The sequence below is a fragment of the Cydia fagiglandana genome, chromosome 3, assembly GCF_963556715.1.
Source record: "Cydia fagiglandana chromosome 3, ilCydFagi1.1, whole genome shotgun sequence".
NCBI classification, from domain to species: Eukaryota; Metazoa; Arthropoda; class Insecta; order Lepidoptera; family Tortricidae; genus Cydia; species Cydia fagiglandana.
The window spans coordinates 18835623-18855950 of record NC_085934.1 but is presented as its reverse complement, the minus strand read 5'-3'; the positions used below and the strand labels follow the sequence as shown (position 1 = coordinate 18855950).

General features: G+C 37.2%; 3 protein-coding genes across 3 annotated transcripts in view; 1 reads left to right on the top strand and 2 right to left on the bottom strand.

The window, feature by feature from the left end:
* Positions 1 to 20328, bottom strand: part of LOC134680285 (bifunctional arginine demethylase and lysyl-hydroxylase PSR) — a 359994-nt gene that overhangs the window by 247726 nt on the left and 91940 nt on the right. The gene's annotated exons all lie outside the window — the stretch shown is intronic.
* LOC134680334 (macrophage mannose receptor 1-like) lies at positions 758 to 7137 on the bottom strand. Its single transcript, XM_063539449.1, has 6 exons — positions 7074 to 7137; positions 5892 to 6005; positions 5229 to 5363; positions 3986 to 4183; positions 1562 to 1807; positions 758 to 966 (listed from the first exon to the last, which is right to left on the bottom strand). Exons 1-6 carry the CDS (start codon positions 7135 to 7137, stop codon positions 758 to 760), a joined length of 966 nt encoding a protein of 321 aa, XP_063395519.1.
* LOC134680263 (protein lethal(2)essential for life-like) lies at positions 12687 to 13440 on the top strand. Its single transcript, XM_063539357.1, has one exon. The coding sequence runs from the start codon at positions 12773 to 12775 to the stop codon at positions 13340 to 13342; it is 570 nt and encodes a 189-aa protein (XP_063395427.1). The 5' UTR covers positions 12687 to 12772; the 3' UTR covers positions 13343 to 13440.

Here is a 20328-nt window from a genome sequence, read left to right as displayed (position 1 = left end):
AAAAGTAGCTTAAAATATATGGTGATTTTTTTATTCGTACCGACGATATAAAACGAAGTGTCGTAAGTCACGGCGCGGGCCCGGACCGTTGTGACGTGTCATTCTTAAATAGATGTGGATAAATGTTTTTTTAACAGATTTTCTAGCGCTGGTTCTTAGACTTATCAAAATCAGTTCGTCCGTTTCATTGCGTTGGGGTTTTTTTTAATTCTTAATTTAGGTATATGAAGTATTTGGCTATGCATCATATATACCTATACAGGGTCTTGCGTTCTATGGGTAGAGGTGGAGTCTGTGATACTTTATTTATTTTCCAACAAAAGTGTCAAAAACACAAATCTCATAAATATAACAATATTATAAATTTATTTTATGTCATGTACCTAACCTACCTTCTCTTAAAAGACACATCAAGATTGTTTACCTTATCTTATTTCTAATGCTAAAAAAATGAACTATAGGGATTTAATACACTATCCCCTTTTACTGCATTATTTTTATGTTTTCTAATAAAAGATACTTACTTTAGAGAAGTTAGGTATAAAACCTGTAACAGACGTGCGTACACATTCCGGTCAGCGGATCACCTTCTACCTACACGATCGAACAGGCCTCGGAAGGACCAAGATGGCGGTCCGGTTCGCCTGTCTGTTATGGCTTTAAGTTTAAAAAATAAAAGTAGGTGTACGGGTATTTAGACAATCCATATATTTATGAATTAACAAAGTTTAGAGAAATCTGACAAAACAGGAACGGTCTAAACCATATTGATATAATCTTTAAGTTTTTCGTCTGCTTTATTTACAGGATTATGTGGATCCACCTCGCAAATAAATGAGCAAAGTTTTTGACACCAGTAGTCATCCAGTAAGCCACCTACGCCATACATGGCTCCACACTGGGTTTCTTGGTTCTCCGGCTGCCCTGGTTGCCATTTGTTGAAGCCCGCATCCTGCAGGGTTTGTCCTGAAAATGATAAAATTCCAATAAAGATACAAACTATAACGAAGTCAATGTAAATGCTACTCCAAGTCTCATGGTACGTGTTTACACAAAGATGTTCAACTATCAGTCTGTCACGACATTGAGTATTCAAATTGGTCTCGATTCTATAGTTCGTTTTTTTTAGCATTAGAAAGAACTCCACAGAAGCAAGCGTGCAGTTTTTATCAGGCTCTTTAATTGTTAATAATTATTGAATTATCTAATGTAACATGGTCAATACATATAATTTACTTCAAATTATTACCGCTTAAAGTGCTGGATTTGGAACCACACTCTTACATCTGCGAAGTTCTTTCTAATGCTAAAAAAAACGGACTATAGAGAATTGCTGTAGAGATGTCAAATAATGTTATCATACGATGTGCTATCGTAGGTGCAGGTAAAGTTTAAGTAAGAACGTGATAAATACCTATTACGATACGATAGAGTCTGTGCGGAAAGAGAAGAGTCGTGGAATGTAAGGGAGCCCATACATTCTACGACTCATCTCTTTCCGCACAAACACTAACCGAATATTTGAAATGTTTTGGGCTTTAACATTCACAAAACAACTCACCGTGTATTGTCATCCACGTCTTGTGATCTGCCAAGTCAGTAAAGCCGACAAATATGACCGTATAAAGAGCTGGCACACTGGCCTTGGCTTTAGCGTACAGCTCTTGGAAGACCTGAGACTCGGTCTCACTGTTGATGACGGCTAAGTGCGCACCCTCGTCGGAGCAGGTGGCGAAGGCGGAAGACCAGTTCTTTTCCTGCGTATGGAACTTGTAACAGCGGTTTGTTCGGGCCTCATATTTATAATCTACAAAAAAAGTATTAGTTAGCTCCAGCTGTTGTCAGGGAGTGTTTATCATCACATCTACTCCCTCCCAAGACTCACAAGGCGTAACCGACCGTCTCATCTCCCTTTATGAATTTTTTTAGGGTACCTAATCTAATTTGATTACACTGCCTCTCGTACTGGGGCCTTATCCACTTGACCGTCCGACGATAGCATAGTATCCGAAAAAATATGCTCTTAACCGTCCGCGGGAACCTTACTATCCAAAGGGGTGGAAGAAAGAATTGATTTCAGAGCTATCTAACGGAAATTTCGGCATTATTTACTAATTCTCTTGATGCGACAACGTAGCCTAACTAAATAGTTAGCTCTAAAAAAATTTAGATGGCAGTGTAGTTATAATTATTGTAGAAAGTTGTGAATGCGCTGCGCGGGGCGTGCGTCGCTAAAAAAAAAACCCGGACGGTTGACAGGAAAACAGTCTCGCGGGCCGGACGGTTGAGTGGAGTACTTACATATCGACGTCAACTCCAGTAAACTTTCATGAGAAGACAAGAAAATGCTATGAAAATATTTAATTAGATACTTCCTCCTGCAGTCAAACTGTTAAAACAGTTTTGCGGGGCCTTTGTCCTAATTGTAATATTTTATTCTGAATGTTTCAATGTATAACCCTTATCTTGGCAAGGCTCAAAATATTTTAAATATTTTTTTTTAGTTTTTAGCACCTATTGAGCATACTAGACTATTAAAAAATAAGGAAAAAATCTGGGATTTTCCAGTTTCGGGAAATCATATGTATCATATTTGATACAATGCCAATCCCTCGACAAAATAGTTACCTACATTTTAGAAGAAAGATGTGGATTTTAATAAAAATAAAACATGTAATGCAACAGAAATTATCCATTATTGCTAATTAAACGCAATCTAAACATCAAATGACTATTACACCTGTAAAAATAAATGATATCTACGAGTACCTAATATTTATAATAAATATTTTTTTAATACTTTGGGGGCATTTTTTTCCATACACATATTTTTCCGTGCTACGGGCTACGGCGTAGCAATAATGCTACAGCGTACGAATATACAGTTAAAACCCATCTAATTCTTTAAAAAAATCAAAGTTCAATAACTAAATAATACGACAACTAATATTAAATACTTGAAACATGTTTTATAACCTAACTAATATAAAAAAAATTAAAAAACGTGTAAAACTATTTTGACGACAACTTGGCAATGTATTAAATGTAATACAATCCTTTTGATATGTACATTTCTGAGTTCTTGGCATTGGCAATGTATCAAATATAATACATAACAGTTTTATGTAAGGTTCTGTGTATTAAATGTTTTTAAAGTTCAAACGTATTGTAAATATTAATGCACTAACAGATAGTAATGTAGATTATGGAAAAATATATACTAATCTAAGAAATAAATGCATAACATCCAGTGCGAACCGAACTCTGTTGTTTCCGTGGCGCCATGTTAATTATTACTAATTCATTTACAATGACACTTGTATCCATTATTTTTTTCTATAAGAAAGGAGGGTAGCTCGACATACTGACGGCAGAATTATTTTGTTAGGTATTAAAGTGAACCTGCTAGATTTTTTTTAAGTTCCATGTATCACGGGTGTTACAATGCCAAGATAAGGGATAAACAAATAATAATAACAGTATCGTTGTCGTCGCATACGAACACAATGCCTTCACAATATTATCCCTACTAAATTTAATAATACCTATTATAAAATGTCTATCTGTTACCTCTTCACTACGCTTAAACATAATAATCCAATGTTGTTATGGAATAATATTAACATCAATAAATTGCTCTGTTAATTCGATCAAGATACCATTATGATTCATAAGAGCTTGTTGCTAGGCCTACATGAATAAAGTATATTTAGAGTTTGAGTTTGAAACCGCTGAACCGATTTAGATGAAATTTGGTATGGAGATAGATTGAGGCACGGGGAAGGAAATAGGATAGTTATCATCGTCATCGTTTCTAAAGCTAGTTTAACCTCGTAAATCCCCGTGTACTTGTACAAGTACAAATTAATATCGAGTAATATTGCCCTGGGTCTTATGGCTCCTCTACCCGATGGGCCAGCGCCGGCCACTCCAAGGGACGCAGCCATACGATAGAATGAGATATCAATATCACTTGTAGTTGTACCTTTATCATCTGTTCCACAATCCACAACGCTTGGCCTCTTCCTCGTAAAGCAGACAAAAGGCAGAGCCACCGAACAGCTACCGCGGATCATTTCGCTCTCATCCTTATCATTTTGAGTGAGATGCAAGCAGTTCTCAGCACGACTGGCGTTTGAAGACTCCTCGTGAACCAATACCGACATGCTAGACAATAGAGTGCCTGAAACAGCAAAGATCAACTGTAAAGTCTCATTTAGACGGTTTAAAAACTTGCATGCAATTTAACGATAAATTGCTAAGTCCAGAACACGCACGCAATGGCGGATTTCACACATTGAGACACTCCTGACTTCGGTCGAACTCGGCTTCGTTCGGCTCAGCATTGTTCCGAGCAATTATTAGGGTTGGCACCACTTAACTTCCTTGTGCATGCACGACCACAGATAAGATAATCACTTGAATTTTGACAACCCTAAATAGCCGAAAGGGATAGTGCTATATATTAGAAAGGGATAACATGATTCGACCCTGAATCGCTGTCAAACTTCGGGTTTGTAGGAAGTGTCCTTTCTGTACGGTAGTACTATTATTTCTTCTGTGCTAAGGCACAGTAGGTGGCAAATATTGAATAATTTTATGGTTTAGACTGTTGAAAAACAAGTGAATCTAAAGTGTAAAATTGTGACGTTCCACGGCAAAAGGTACCTTATGGCGGCTGGCGCTTACGTCGCATAGCACCGCAATAATATTGGAGCGGCGTTAATAATAGCGTAAGCGCCAACCGCTATAATGTACCTTTACCCGTGGGACGTCACAATTATTCAATGTTAGAACCTATGTCTCACAACAGTTTAAATTTGAGGGGGCAAATACACTGCAAATATAAATGTACAAAGAGAATATAGAATTATATTGTCATACAAAATTTTGTAGTTTGTAGTTTTAATCGTTCTACAGAATATACTGAATACATATCTTTATTGGTAAAAGCAAATTGTTCAGGTCACATTTTATACATATATATGTATTTACAAAAAAAAATATGTTAGTAGTTCTGTCGAAAGATGGCAGTAAAATGTACTGTACATTTACTGCCATCTTTCGACAGAACGATTAAAACTTTTAGGACTCCATTTGACTTTGATCCTTATTCTTTCACTGCTATGTGTTAAATTTGTTAATTTTCTAAAAGTATCGTCATCTACTCGAGGATAGGCCAAAGGTATGGTGACATCTTTTCGAGCGAAGGCGTGTCATATCATTACCTTCCATAGAGTAGTAGTACCCAGTAGCGTAAGTATCATGTACTCCAGTAAACACTTTTAGTGTCTGGGACTTGCTCATTGCATTACGGATTGCTTGTTGTAGAGCATCATTCTCAGGTGAAGCGAGTACAGCATCTGTAAAGAAAATATTTACGTATCATCAGGCAACTAATAATCATCGAGACAATTCGTGGACAATTCTAAAAACACAATCGAGTAGGTTGCGTTATTTTATCACAGAGTTCCTATATGCATCTGCACCGTCAGATCAGCTCGAAGGTACCATAATATTGCATTGTCACCCGACCTACATATGAAGGCAAATTTTCAGCTTCATTGGAAGTTGGGAAGTAAGTCAAATTTAACTTGCACTGCAAGATTTGACCCGTACAGACATATGACCGGAAATACTGTAGGTAGGTACATAAGTAGATCGCAAGTTAATAAAAAGCTTGTAAAATTTGCTATAGGTACATACGAAATGGATCGGATATGTCAGTGTCAAAAGTGACATTTCTTCAAGCAAAAACGTCACTTTTGGCACTGACACATCCGATCCATCCTTATCAAATTTTTGACGTATCTTAAAGGCCGTCTAACGGGTCCTCGATAGAATTACGGGCTGGCGGTTTTCTTTATAGGAGTTCTCTTTGTAGTGGTTACCTTCTTGCGCGCAAATCAGCCGCGCATCCCTCCACGTAGCGGGCTCCAAGTGTAGCTTTAGCCAGCCGCCTGTCTTGGGGTAGTAGGTGTAGTCCCGTTGCACCGGATTGGCCTCTGCAACCAGGTAAATAATATGTATCGTTTTTAGGGTTCCGTACCCAAAGGGTAAAACGGGACCCTATTACTAAGACTCCACTGTCCGTCCGTCCGTCCGTCCGTCCGTCTGTCACCAGGCTGTATCTCACGAACCGTGATAGCTTGACAGTTAACATTTTCACAGATGATGTATTTCGGTTGCCGCTATAACAACAAATACTAAAAAGTACGTAGCTCTCGGTGGGCGAGTCCGACTCGTACTTGTCCGGTTTTTGTTTTTGGTCAATCCAATATCCACAACACACTTAAGACTGCGTCGACCGTCCAGTGGCGCCCTCATTAGGGGAATCGTGTTGTCTAATAAACCAATTAATTTCTGTATAAATAATAATATTGTTGCCACTGATTCCCCAACTTTTGGTCTATGTCACATAATTTTATTTTATCTCTGGAGTTGCACTGATAATACTGATATAGTTCTAAGTCAATAACATAACAAAGCCAATTTTCAAATAGGTACAGTTACAACCATAGATTAGTATATGTTTACAACTGTTAACTACAAGTGTCAATAACGTTGAAACTGAAACTGACTTACTTTACTTATATAGACCAGGTACCTATACAAACCTACTCGTTAAAAAGTTACGTTACTTTTCGTATTTTTCATAAGATACATTAAGTAGAGCCTACCCATAGTACCTAGACCCATCGGAAACTCGATGACTAGGGTATGATAGGTGTCATTTCCATATATTTACCCTCGTAGGACCGAAGCCAATTATTGCGCTTTTGAATTTGGAACATTCTTTTATTTCTAAAGAGTTAATAACTCGAATTTAATTTGTCCCTGTACAAGTACGCGCGGACTTGCGAGGAACGTAAAATCGGCAAATCTCGCAAAATGTGTGCTCAGAGCACAAAAAGGTCAACCACGGCGTTGCATGAACAAGAGATTTCCTTTGGCAGGATTGGTCCTTAGGACCCAAGGATCTTTTGTTCATGCAACGCCGCGCGTGGTTTAGGGCTTCCAGCATCGCCTAGTCAGCGTACCCATAGAGTTAGAAAAATATTTTAATTACTTACCAATCAAACTGACGGTAATAACCAGCAGCAAACAAAAACACAGAGAGAACTTGGTTCCCGTCATACTTACCTACTTCACTGACCTAAACCGTATGATACTTTAGACGATCAGCTCAACAATAATGTTTAATTGTCAAACGCTAATCCTTTTATAGCAGACAGTCAATACATAGGTACACTAATACTCTATAGGTACACCATTAATTGCTATAAACTACCTGCAATATAAACTTTATTCCTTAGCCATAAGGTCCACAAATTTTTCAGTTAAGAGTGACTTTGTTAGGTCCTATCAGACGTATTTTTCCCGGATAATGTTTGTTTTTCTGGAAAGACCCGTAATATCACAAAAGTACGAGAATAAATAATATGAGCTCATGTTGTGCCTACTTACATATTAACTTAATTTGCTATAAACTTATTTTACTATTTTACAAACAAATTTATTTTACCTAACTTATTTTACAAGGGTATATTCAAAGAGTAAAGTAAGTATATTTCAGAATTCGAAAATGATGATAGTTTTGGAATCCAAGATGTCTGCCGTGCACTTTGACATAAGTCATCATGGGTGTCGTTTTATAGGTTTTAGGGAGTGCAAAGTTGGGTATATATTGGTATCAAAGAGAATTTGAAATAGATAGAGGAATATTGTCAAAGTAAATTAGGTAGTCTGTAGGTACATTTACTTGATTTACTACCATCTTTCGACACCAATGATTAAAACTTTTAGAACGCCATTTGACTTTAATTTGATCATTATTCTTTCACTGATATGTGTTAGGTAAATTTGTTAAATGTCAAAAGTATTGCCATCTACTCGAGGATAGTAGAGGATAAAGAGGAGGCCTAGACATTTAATACATTTTACACATATGTACACAGGGTGATTTCTGGGTCATGATCCAGAACCACTTTTTCTGACTCTGTAAATGATCGACATTATCATATGGTAGTATTTGATTAAAAGATAATTACTTTAATTATTCTTATTTTTAAGTAAAATTAATGTTATACTAAGTAATTATGGTCACCCTATGACTTTTGACATACGCTGTATGGAAAGCGACAAGACGTCACATTGAGTAGGGTCACCAAATTGTATGCAAAAATGTTTTTCACCTCAGCAGCTCGAACAAGGGTACTTTGCTTCTTAAAAACAGTGAGTAAAATGCGATTTTGCTCACTAAGTCATTTTGTCTCACTCTTATGCTCACTGAGTGAGACAAAATGTCATTCAAGTGACCTTTATAGTCAAATGTCATTTCAACATGCGGGGTCTAATACAAGTTCGATATACATACTTGGGTTCTATTATCTCTGTCACTCTAGGTATGTTCTCACTGCTTAGGGTGAAAAATTTTGTGTACTACGCGAGATCAAAGTTATTTACATCTCGTGCGCTTTTGAATCCCTTACTACGCTCAAGATTCTAAATTAGATTCACTCGCTAGGTACGCTCGTGAATCTATTATAGAATCTTTCGCTTGCACGGGACTCAAAATAAGCACTCGAAGAAATATCAAACTTTGATCTCTTGTTGTACAAATAACTATTTCCTACTTGTCATCTGGAAAATAATCATCATTATTGGTGATAAACAATAATTAACAACATCATTAGGCTCATCTTTGGATTCTGTATGATGTCTGGCTCTCTTGCTCCACGACCCCGAAATCATCCTGTATATCAGTGAAAGAATAAGGGCCTTCTAAGTTTTAATCATTTGTGTCGAAACATGACACTAAGGCCGGGGTCGTTTTCACCCGCCGCCCGCTGCCGACAGCGGCCCGCCGCCCGCGGCGTCTGAATGGTATGTTCGGGAATGCTCGGGAGTGGTCGTTTTCGCCCGCCGACCCCGGCCTAAACATACTAAGTTACCAACTACCTACATAATTTACTTTCACAATATTCAGTCTATTTCAAATTCTCTTTGTTGATACGCCAATCAAATTCGATTTTTTCCAGGAATTAATTCCCAGCAAGCTGGAAATCGTCTTAATACCTTTATTAGGTCCTAAATTAGTGTACCTAATCCGTTTGCTCCATTCCAGGAGTTGTGGAAAATTTTTTGCTCTTTTTCAGTTTTTTGCATGTAGGTATATAGTTCATAAACGGTACGTCCGGCGGAAAATTTGTTTTAAGCATGATAAAAATTGACATCTGACGATTCGAAAAGTACCTTAATATGAATTCTTAGTCAAACATTGTAAAAAATGGCCGCCACTTAAAATTTTTTTTTTTGGTAAAATCGTGTTAAAATCCGATTGTTTTTTACCAGTATCTGATTTAAGTACAGTCGCCTTGCTGGTAGTGACATTGATTTTGACGGTGTGTTCCTTTCCTTCTACATCGATGTACTTACAACATAAATCAACTTGGTTGCCTATCTTTTCCGGTCACTAATATTATGTGGTTGCCGTATTTAAAGAGGTGATTTTATTTTATATCGATAATTGCACTCATCTGACGCTTGAATTATACATCAAAATTATGGTAATTTTATTGTAAATACAATGGTATAGGGTTGCCTGCGAAAATCCGGTTACAAATAAGGGTTGTCAGGCTTTTAATTAAAATAAGAAGGGAAAACTTTTAGCCATAACTCATAAACGCCTTAACTGATCAAGTTTGTTTTAATTTATTTGATTGAGTTTTATAAGCACTATTTTCATGATTATTGATTAGTTTCATATTTTTTGGACAGATGATTCAAAAATTAGAAGGAATAACCTTTTTTTTTTCTAAACGATAATTTCCGAAATGAATCACTTTATCAAGAAAAATTGTTTAAAGACCCCTATTTATTTTAAAAGGCCTATCCAACGACACCCCACACTATAAGGTTGAAACGATAAAAAAATTGTCACACACATTTTGTTTCTTTCAAAGCGATTATTTCCGAAAATATTCACTTTATCAAAAAATGTTCTTCTTAAACCCCTATGATATATACCCCATATTTCAAAATGAAAGACCTTTCTAACTACATCCCACACCATAGGGTTGGCATGAAAAAAAATCCTCCTCCTCACCAACATTTTGTTTCTTTACTGGCGATTATTTCCTAAAAAAATCACTTTATCAAAAAATGTTTACTAAAAAAACCGTATTTATTTCAAAAGACCTACACAACAACATGTCACACTATGGGGTTGAAGCGAAAAAAAAGGGTCACATACATTTTTTTTCTTTTGTTTTCGTTTGATACCTATGTTGTAAGATGTAATTTGATATGAGTTTTAAAATAAATAGAGTTCGTCAGAAAAACATTTTTTGATGTTTTTCTGACAAATATTTTTGGAAATAATCGCTTTGAAAGAAACAAAATGTGTGTGATAATTTTTTTATCGTTTTAACCTTATAGTGTGGGGTGTCGTTGGATAGGCCTTTCAAAATAAATAGGGGTCTTTAAACAACTTTTCTTGATAAAGTGAATCATTTCGGAAATAATCGTTTAGAAAAAAAAAGGTATTTCCTTCTAACTTTTGAACCATCTGTCCAAAAAATATGAAAAAATCATAAAAATAATGCTTATAAAACTAAATCAAATAAAATTAAAACAAACTTGATCAGTTAAGCCATTATGAGTTATCACTAAAAGTCTTCCCTTCTAATTTTAATTAAAAGCCTGGCACCCTTATTTGCGACCGGATTTTCACAGGCAACCCTATACCATTGTATTTGCAATAAAATTACCATCATTTTGATGTATAATTCAAGCATCAGACTCAGACAGATGAGTGCAATTATCGATATAAAATCACCTCATTAACACGGCAACCACATATACCGGGTGTGGCCTGTAATACGAGCAAAAAATTAAACTGTAGGCTGTACTCCTCATACTGACCAACATTTGTTCAGCAACTTTTAAAAATAACTTGTGGTTTGATTCTTAATACACTTTAAAGTTTATTCTAAGACGCAATGTATTGCGAATTTTGTTATGTTTAAGGCGTGACAAGCAACGTCAATCACAATAATATGGCGTGGCGATGGCGTCCATTGAAGTTAATATTTATTTTATATGAAAAATAGGGAGTCTACATACTTCATAATTTTTAAAAGTTGTTGAACAAAAGTGTCACCGTTTGAGGAGTACAATCTATGTTTTAATTATTTGCTCGTGTTACAGGCCACACCCGGTATAATAGTGTCCGGAAAAAGATAGGCAACCTAGTTGATTTATATTGTACAAGTTGTATACTTTCCATTGAAAAGTTATTTCGTTCGTTAAACAAATCGGTGAAATTTGGCGAAAAAAAAAAAATTTAGCCTTGACTATATTTCTTTAGGCAACCCTATTTATTTATGTTCTGGAACATATTTTCTTTCATATGTTTATAGTTTCATCCGTCACGTCAGACAGATTAGTGAAGGTCGACCATATGTGCAATGATAGAGGTAGAAAGGGCGCAGCGAGCTGTGCTGAAGGTAATGCTGAGGAAACCTTTCCGCTATCCTACCAACGAGTTGTACGGAGAAACGTCAGTTCTTAGAGTTCGTCAACTTTTCGTAGTAAAAGCTGTTACTGAATCTCATCGAACTGCTGTAGCTTCTGTAGACCACGTCAGACGTCGTCAAAAACGTCTTAATCACCTGACTGTCTGTTGTCCTCGAGTTAACACTGCTTTCGCCAAACGCTTTCCATTCTTCCTGCACCCCATAGTCTACAATAGGGTTTCTAAATTATGCAAATTTGATGACTTCTCTTGCTCTGTATTAAAATCGAAAACTAGGAAATGGCTTCTTACACAGTCTTACGATCAGACAGAAGAAATTATTCGTACTTAGGTAGCGTATACACACACACACACACACACACACACACACACACACCTATTCACACACACACACACACACACAATTCACTCCTTAAATTTAAATCCACTTACGCTGCATGGTTTATTTCTGATTGTGCTTTTTGTTTGTATATATTCCTGCATGCATTTTTTGTATTTAAATTAAATTTATATTAGATAGTTCTTTAAAAAAAAAAAAAAATGGCCATCATATTCAGTTTTGTTAAAGTCTCTCAGTAAATTCTATTTTTCCGGTTCCCGAGATACAGGCTGCGCCTAGTTTGGGGCCGATGGATATTAAGTTTAATTGTAAAATCAAATTTTCTGCTAAGTTCAATCTGTGATGTCAATTGTAAAAATATTTGGTCAATAAACGATTTGTATTGTATTTGTATTTGTATTGTATGTGGGATCTCCTACTATGAACGAAATACACAAAATCGAGCGGTCAAAATTCATAAATCGGCCCCCAAATAATGACGGTGGCGCCAATTTTATTACGAACTTAGAGCGAACTTACGAGCGACGTCGGTTATCTGCAAGATCAGTCGAGCAGAGGCGAGAATTTTCTAAATTACTCATGTAGCTGATAAATGAGTTCCGCTATTCAACACGAGATGGCGTTAAACTCAAAAAACGTGAACAGCAAACGACCAAATCGAGAAGGTACGCGTGTATAAGCGCTCTATACTTGTCGTGAACATTCTCGATACTGCCGGATAAGGACCTTGCACTTGAACCTTCTAGCACTTTCCGAACGAGCAAACTAGGTGGCGCTGTAAACGGGACCTATAAATACGGCGGAACGCCGGCTAGCCGCCAGTTGCAATCTGAATAAGCGCAAGTGTGAACTTGAGAATAATAATACAAAGTGAATAAAAGCGTCTAGTCAAAATGTCGATCATTCCGCATTTCTACGACTGGGAACGGCCTCTTCGTAGGATGGAGAGGGACATCTTCAGATCGGATCCTTACGTCGACTTCCCCTACGGATCAATGGTGCCACGGACCTTCTTTAACCCCGAGTTCTTCTTTAAACCCTGGAACAATATGCTGCAACCATTTGAACAGATGATGAAGCCCTTGGAACAGTTAACTTCAACCATGAACCAATTGGCACTATGCGACGGCTCCATAACTTCGGACAACGAGAAATTCCAAATAAATGTGGATGTGCAGCATTTCAAACCCGAGGAAATAAGCGTCAAAGTGATTAACAAACATGTTATTGTGGAAGGTAAACACGAAGAAAAGCAGGATGAGCACGGCTATGTTTCCAGGCAGTTTGTGAGGAAATACGCTTTGCCTGAAGGATGTTTGCCTGACACAGTGCAGTCTAACCTGTCTTCTGATGGTGTTCTAACGGTCACAGCTCCAAAAGTGCTAGCGTTGCCATCTACCGGCGAAAGGATCGTGCCAATAGCTCACACGGGACCCGTGCAGAAGCAAATTGGATCACAATAGGTGGTTAGTGTTTCCAAAATGTGATTAATTTTCTAAGACTGAATTATTTCAAAGTGTAAATTTAAGGTTCCGTCACACAGGTGCGTTTTCCGGGCGAGGCGTGAGCGTTTTATAATGTAAAAGCGGCGCGCCCCGCTCACGTGCCGCCCGCAAAACGCGCCTGTGTGACGAAGTCTTTAACCGCCTTTATTTTATGTCATAAAATAAATATTTTAAAATGTATAAATTGTTTTTGAATTATTTAAGTTACCTTTTCTTTCCATTTTCAATATTTATGTTTTGCCCACATGTCCATTATACATATTTGTGTTTTGTACCATTTTTGTACACAACTGTAGATATACATAGACAAGTAATACATAGGTACCTAGTTGGTGGCCGAATTAGTTAATATCGCAGTTGTAAATTTAATTTTGTACAGTCGGGGCCATAAAAGTATTTGTAGACTTGGGGATAAACATTATTCTAACATAAATAATTTAATGATTGTACAGGTATCCTATTCCCCATCTATTCTCTGTCGCTTTGCTGGATTTATTAGTAAGTGACAGGGACGCAGAGAGACGATTTTCGATGTATCCATTGTAGTAGGCCCCCTGTCCAATTGGCAGTAGAGATACCTAGCAGACAGGGGGCTTTTTACGCAGGGGGATCAATTATGGGCCAAAACAGACGGACTGCAAATTGTATGGGAACTGCACGTTAACTACAACGTCAGAGACCCCACTATTATAGGCCATAAGGCCACACTATAAAAGATACATCCCCACTTTTCGTGTAGGGGAGCCACTATAAAAAAAACAAGTTTTTAGGGTTCCGTAGCCAAATGGCAAAAAACGGAACCCTTATGGATTTGTCCTATGTCTGTCTGTCCGTCCGTATGTCACAGCCACTTTTTTCCGATACTATAAGAACTATATACTGTTGAAACAATTTTTTCACAAAAATATAAAAAAATACGGTGCTCTAAAAACTAAACTTTGGGGGATTCCCATACTTAGAACTGAAACTCATTTCATCAAACCCCGTGTGGCGTATCTATGGATAGCTCTTCAAAAATGATATTGAGGTTTTAAATATCATTTTTTTCTAAACTAAATAGTTTGCGCGAGAGACACTACCAAAGTGGTAAAATGTGTGTCCCCCTCCCCCCCTGAAACTTCTAAAATAAGAGAATGATAAAACTAAAAATATATATATTATGATGTACGTTACCATGCAAACTTCCACCGAAAATTGGTTTGAATGAGATCAGCCGGGCTAGCACATGGTTGGCGCGACAGTATCTCGCGGCGAGATAGACTAACCGTCCCTCTTTTGTTAACATAGTTAGAAAAAGACGGGTAGTCTACCTCGCAGCGAGATACTGTCGCGCCAATCATGTGCTTGGCCTACTGGTAAGTAGTTTTTTTTTAATACGTCATAAATCGTAAACAGCAATTTTATTATGTTACTTGTTGTTACGGAACCCTTCATGGGCGAGTCCGACTCGCATTTGGCCGCTTCTTTTTTACATATTACGACTGACGGCCTACCGCGAACAGTTCCAAAATTGCGGGCCTCTTTTTCTTTTACTCCATAGGGCGTACTTAGAGTGGCAGAGAAAGATGCCCGCAATTTGTGAACTTCGGTGTTCACTATAGGCCCTCTGATTTATACAGGTTGTTTGGTACATCGTTTGCCAAATTAAAACGGCAGATAGGTTGAGGCATTTGCTATCTTCTCAAGCCTAGAAATTTTTATTTGGGCGCAAGTTTTTTTTCCAGCTCTATGTCAGTTTTTCGTAAATTTAAAATTTTTACTTGCGCAGTAGTAAAAAAAAAACCATGGCCAATTTTTTTTTTCTAGGCATGAGAAGATAGCAAATGACTCAACCTATCTGCCGTTTTAATTTGGCAATCGATGTACCGAACATCCTGTATATTCGTGCCAAATGTCAGCTTTCTAGCACCAACCACGGAGCAAACAAAGCCGCGGACGGACAGACAGGAAGACGGACATGATTAGTAGGTAACTAACAAATACCAAGCAGATATAAATAAGCTTCTTAAATGTTCATGCCCAGTTCATGTTTTTATGCGTGTATTAAAATGAGAATTTGTATGGAAGCAGCTTTTTGGCGGAACGTTTGTGAGTGATCTGTGTTAGTGAAACTCGGATCACTCAGAAGTAGGCAGGCAGGCTTGCTCGAGGTATTGCTCTAGAACTCTAGATTGTATTGTACCTGAATGTTAGTCACACTTTAATTAAATCAACAATTAATATTTTAAGCCTACGCACACAGGTTGGGTGTACAAATAAAGGCACTTCGCTATAATAAGCCCACGCGATAAAAATGTATATAAATGATTTATTTCTAATACGTTACATCTTATTTCAAGTGCAGGGCAATGCAATATCTTGGCGTGGACGGGTTATCTTGATGGGTGCGTTCTATTTGTGGTCTGGCAGGGCACCAAATCTTTCGATACTTTCATTAGTCAAAATAATTTCTGATTAGTAAGTATGAATTTAATGCCAAAAATACCAACCTTTTTTATTCGAGATACTGAGATACTGCAATAAGAGTTTGGTTGAAAAATTGATTAAATAAATACAGAAAAAAAAATTAAGTATGCTTCCTTGATTTCGTCTAAAAAACCCTCATTTCGATTATTTGAATTCAAACTAGTCTCGGTCCCAATTTATTTAAGATAATTGAGGTTCTACTGTAGCTATCCACTTATAGTAACTAGTAATGAATAAAAATCAGGCGAATTTTTTGGCGCGTAGTTCTTTCCATTTTGTAAACAATTCGTCTGAACTGTCTGAAGCCGGCCGGCTAGGCGCGGCACGCGGCAAATCAAGGACGACTCAAGGTCGTTCATACGCATTTTGGTGAAGCGTATTGATCCAACTTTACAGCATCACATTCACGCAAGTTGTTGCTACTCAAACTTACAGTGTATGTTGTCACCGCGTACGGCGTCATTACCAGAGAAACCTTACGTAATGATATGTACCTGTAGGTCTACCTAAACAATACTGTGGGTGGGCTGGATTTGTGGCTGGATGGTTATGACCGTTATGGGAATCTGCGCAATGCGTAACTGCGTAATAAGTATTAACGTATAATTTTTTGTTCAGATGCCATGATGTGTATGGATCTATTTTTATTTATCAAACATTGCTGCGAGTCATTGCACCTCTTATTTAGCCATCTACCCATTTTCGATATCCGGGGGTTTTCAGAAAAAATGGCAGGAACCAATTAGGTACTTTTTTTTTTAAATCCATAAATTTTTGGGTTATTTAGACTCAGACACGAGCAAGTACTTTTAAAGGAGACTAAGAACAAAGTGTCCCCAGTTTTTAAATTTTGGGTATCAATTTTGTGACGGTTCATACCAGGGGTCGGAAACCGCTATTTGCTCCATACAAAAATACCGGTATTATTACGTTCGTTTTCGTTACTCGTTATTTAATTGAACAATCTAATAATACGAAGTTATTAACTAAATACATGACGCAGTCCTACGTACAGAGCCTAAAATAATTCAAAATATTGAGCTCTTTCGGGGTTTTTAAAAAATATCGGTTCCGAGCCCTGGTTCATACAGAATGTACCTGACCTGTATGAAAATGCGTCACAAAACTGACATTTTTTTGTTTTTCTTTTTAAATCGATAGTCCTCGTGATTCTGAGTAGAAATAACCCAAAAGTTGATGGATTTACGAAAAAAAGTAAATGGTACCTACACTTTCAAAAGGTGGAAATGTCCATTTGCTACATGTTACCAAATGTTACGTAGGTAGGTATGAGAGGAGAGGGACTACCGAAGTTCGCAAACTGCGGGCATCTTTCTCTGTCACTCTATGATTCTAGTTTTATGCCTTCCAGATAAGCTACAAACCTATGCTACTACAAACAACTATTGAGCATAGGAAAAAACAGGTTAAATAATTTTACTTTATTTTAGATTAAGTACATTACATTATCTTATAAAAATAATTTAGTATCATACCTAATATTTATGTATACAATTAATGCGAAACGTTACGAAACAATCCAAATAAATTATAAATATTTGTCGTGTTTCTCGGACGTCTTAAAAATCTTAAAATTTATCTCGAAATAAATGGAGTGGGTGAAATTGAAATTTCTCGAAAATTGTAACGTCCCTTCCGCCATCTAGTGTCGAGTAGCACTAGTTAAAATATCAACACCAGGGCGCGTCAACCTATAGTTCCAGTACTATATTTTAATATCCATGTAATCTTGTGATAGTGATAATTTAGAACTGTGACAATAGCGCGCGGTTTCTTGAAATATAATTAAAAATTTCTGATATTTTTAAATACCTTGATACATAACTTGATACTTAATTCAGTCGTCCTAAACCAAGCTACGATCTGAACAAAAATTGTTTTAAGTTAGTGCGGTAAGGCCACAGATCCACAGAATAAATAATAGTACTAAGTACTAGGGTGGAGTGAAAGTGGCCAAATTTTTTTATTTCTTTTTTTCAAATTTCCTGTATCATTAATCGATGATCCTAAGTAAAACCTCTGTTCATACCAAAAATCAGACGTCTAGGACTTAATCTTCAGGTGGCGCACCTTGAAGGTAGTTTACAAAAAACTTTAATTTTTACGCTTAAGTGGCTCCCACTATTCGAAGTCGATTCACGATTTAACTTTATAAACGCGGTGTTTTTAATTGTATCGAAGTGTCATCTCGTATATGAATCGGTTTTATTCGAAGTAAATACAATTAATTGCTTGTGGCGAAGAAGTGAAAATTGAAAGTAAAGTGTTACAAAATGCCAAAAACTCGAAAAGATTTGAGGTGTCCTGTGTTTGGCGATCCACAAAAATTAAGTGGTAATGTGTTGCCGACGTATAGTGATGTGATTAAATATTACTTATGGCACAGAAACTATCTACTCGAGTTGAATAATGGAAAAGATCCTTCAGTCAAATATATTTGTGAAATAATTGCTACCGATATCGAAAATATATGGGCTAAAGCATTTATCTCTACAATTAGTCATCAACAAGTTGTCGCAAGATTGATTATGTATTACAACAAGTATAAAGGTGTAAAAAAACTGCGTAATGACTCCAAAAAGCAAACCGTTTATGAAGATTCTCTGAAAAGTTATTTGATATCGCAACATGTAAATGTATATCCAGAGAAGTACCTATGCAAATGTGTAACTAAAGTGCTGCTTTAGATTATATAGATAAAGTGTTGCTGAAGAATTATTCTTGCAAGACCAACGAACTGATCGCAAAATGTATATAGGGACTGTTGACAAGGTCAGTGCTGGAACTGTCAGACGTCCAAATTATATTTGAAGCAGATGAAGAAGTACTAGGAGCACACATGGATTTTTGCACAAACTGGTCATACTTTCGCTTCCTAATTTCACCTCGCTGGATAGATTGGGTCATCACCTTGTCAACAGTCCCTATATACATTTTGCGATCAGTTCGTTGGTCTTGCAAGAATAATTCTTCAGCAACAGGCACTTTAGTTACACATTTGCATACTTCTCTGGATATACATTTACATGTTGCGATATCAAATAACTTTTCAGAGAATCTTCATAAAAGGTTTGTTTTTTGGAGTCATTACGCAGTTTTTTTACACCTTTATACTTGTTGTAATACACAATCAATCTTGCGACAACTTGTTGATGACTAATTGTAGGGATAGATGCTTTAGCCCATATATTTTCGATATCGGTAGCAATTATTTCACAAATATCTTTGACTGAAGGATCTTTTCTTTTATTCAACTCGAGTAGATAGTTTCTGTGCCATAAGTAATATTTAATCACATCACTATACGTCGGCAACACATTACCACTTAATTTTTGTGGATCGCCAAACACAGGACACCTCAAATCTTTTCGAGTTTTTGGCATTTTGTAACACTTTACTTAAGCGCTGGTGGCCTAGCGGTGAGAGTGTGCGACTTGCAATCTGGAGGTCGCGGGTTCAAATCCCGGCTCGTACCAATGAGTTTTTCGGAACTTATGTACGAAATATCATTTGATATTTACCAGTCGCTTTTCGGTGAAGGAAAACATCGTGAGGAAACCGGACTAGTCCCAATAAGGCCTAGTTTACCCTCTGGGTTGGAAGGTCAGATGGCAGTCGCTTTCGTAAAAACTAGTTGCCTACGTCAAATCATGGGATTAGTTGACAAGCGGACCCCAGGCTCTCATGAGCCGTGGCGAAATGCCGGGATAACGCGAGGAAGAAGAAGAAGACTTCAAAGAAAACCGATTCATATACGAGATGACACTTCGATACAATTAAAAACACCGCGTTTATAAAGTTAAATCGTGAATCGACTTCGAATAGTGGGAGCCACTTAAGCGTAAAAATTAAAGATTTTTGTAAACTACCTTCAAGGTGCGCCACCTGAAGATTAAGTCCTAGACGTCTGATTTTTGGTATGGACAGAGGTTTTACTTAGGATCATCGATTAATGATACAGGAAATTTGAAAAAAAGAAAAAAGAAATTTTTGGTTACTTTGACTCCACCCTACTAAGTACAGAAGACTCACTCTCTAACAAAACGCGTCTGTTACGATCAGCAGAGATATGGCCGCTAGGTGGCGACAGCGCCACGCGCGGCTTATGGCAAACCCCAAAATTGGGGCCGAACGGATGTACTTTTAGCTACCTGTAGCAAAGCGACGAAATCGCGGAGTGAGGCACGCTTGGTAAGGCTTTAATAATCACTTTCTAAACACGATTACACCTGGTGCGGTGACTAATAAGTCATTAAGGATGCCGAATTAAGTAAAGTAACGTGTGGCCTTTCAGCAAAATAAGAATCATCGGATCGGAATAATATTATTGTACAATATCTGGAAGACCGAGCTTTGCTCAGAAAACATATAAAAACTCAAAAATGCGCGTTTTCCCAGAGATAAGACCTAGATAGATTTATCGCCCCGAAAACCCCCATATAGCAAATTTCATCGAA

Excerpts from the sequence above, each read along its gene's own strand:
- LOC134680334 (XM_063539449.1), bottom strand. The coding sequence starts at position 7,137 with ATGACGGGAACCAAGTTCTCTCTGTGTTTTTGTTTGCTGCTGGTTATT. Across the intron at positions 1,808-3,985 it reads TTGTGGAACAGATGATAAAG|ATTATAAATATGAGGCCCGA; the intron begins GTACAACTACAA and ends CTTTTTTTGTAG. Across the intron at positions 967-1,561 it reads GACGTGGATGACAATACACG|GACAAACCCTGCAGGATGCG; the intron begins GTGAGTTGTTTT and ends TATCATTTTCAG.
- LOC134680263 (XM_063539357.1), top strand. The coding sequence starts at position 12,773 with ATGTCGATCATTCCGCATTTCTACGACTGGGAACGGCCTCTTCGTAGG.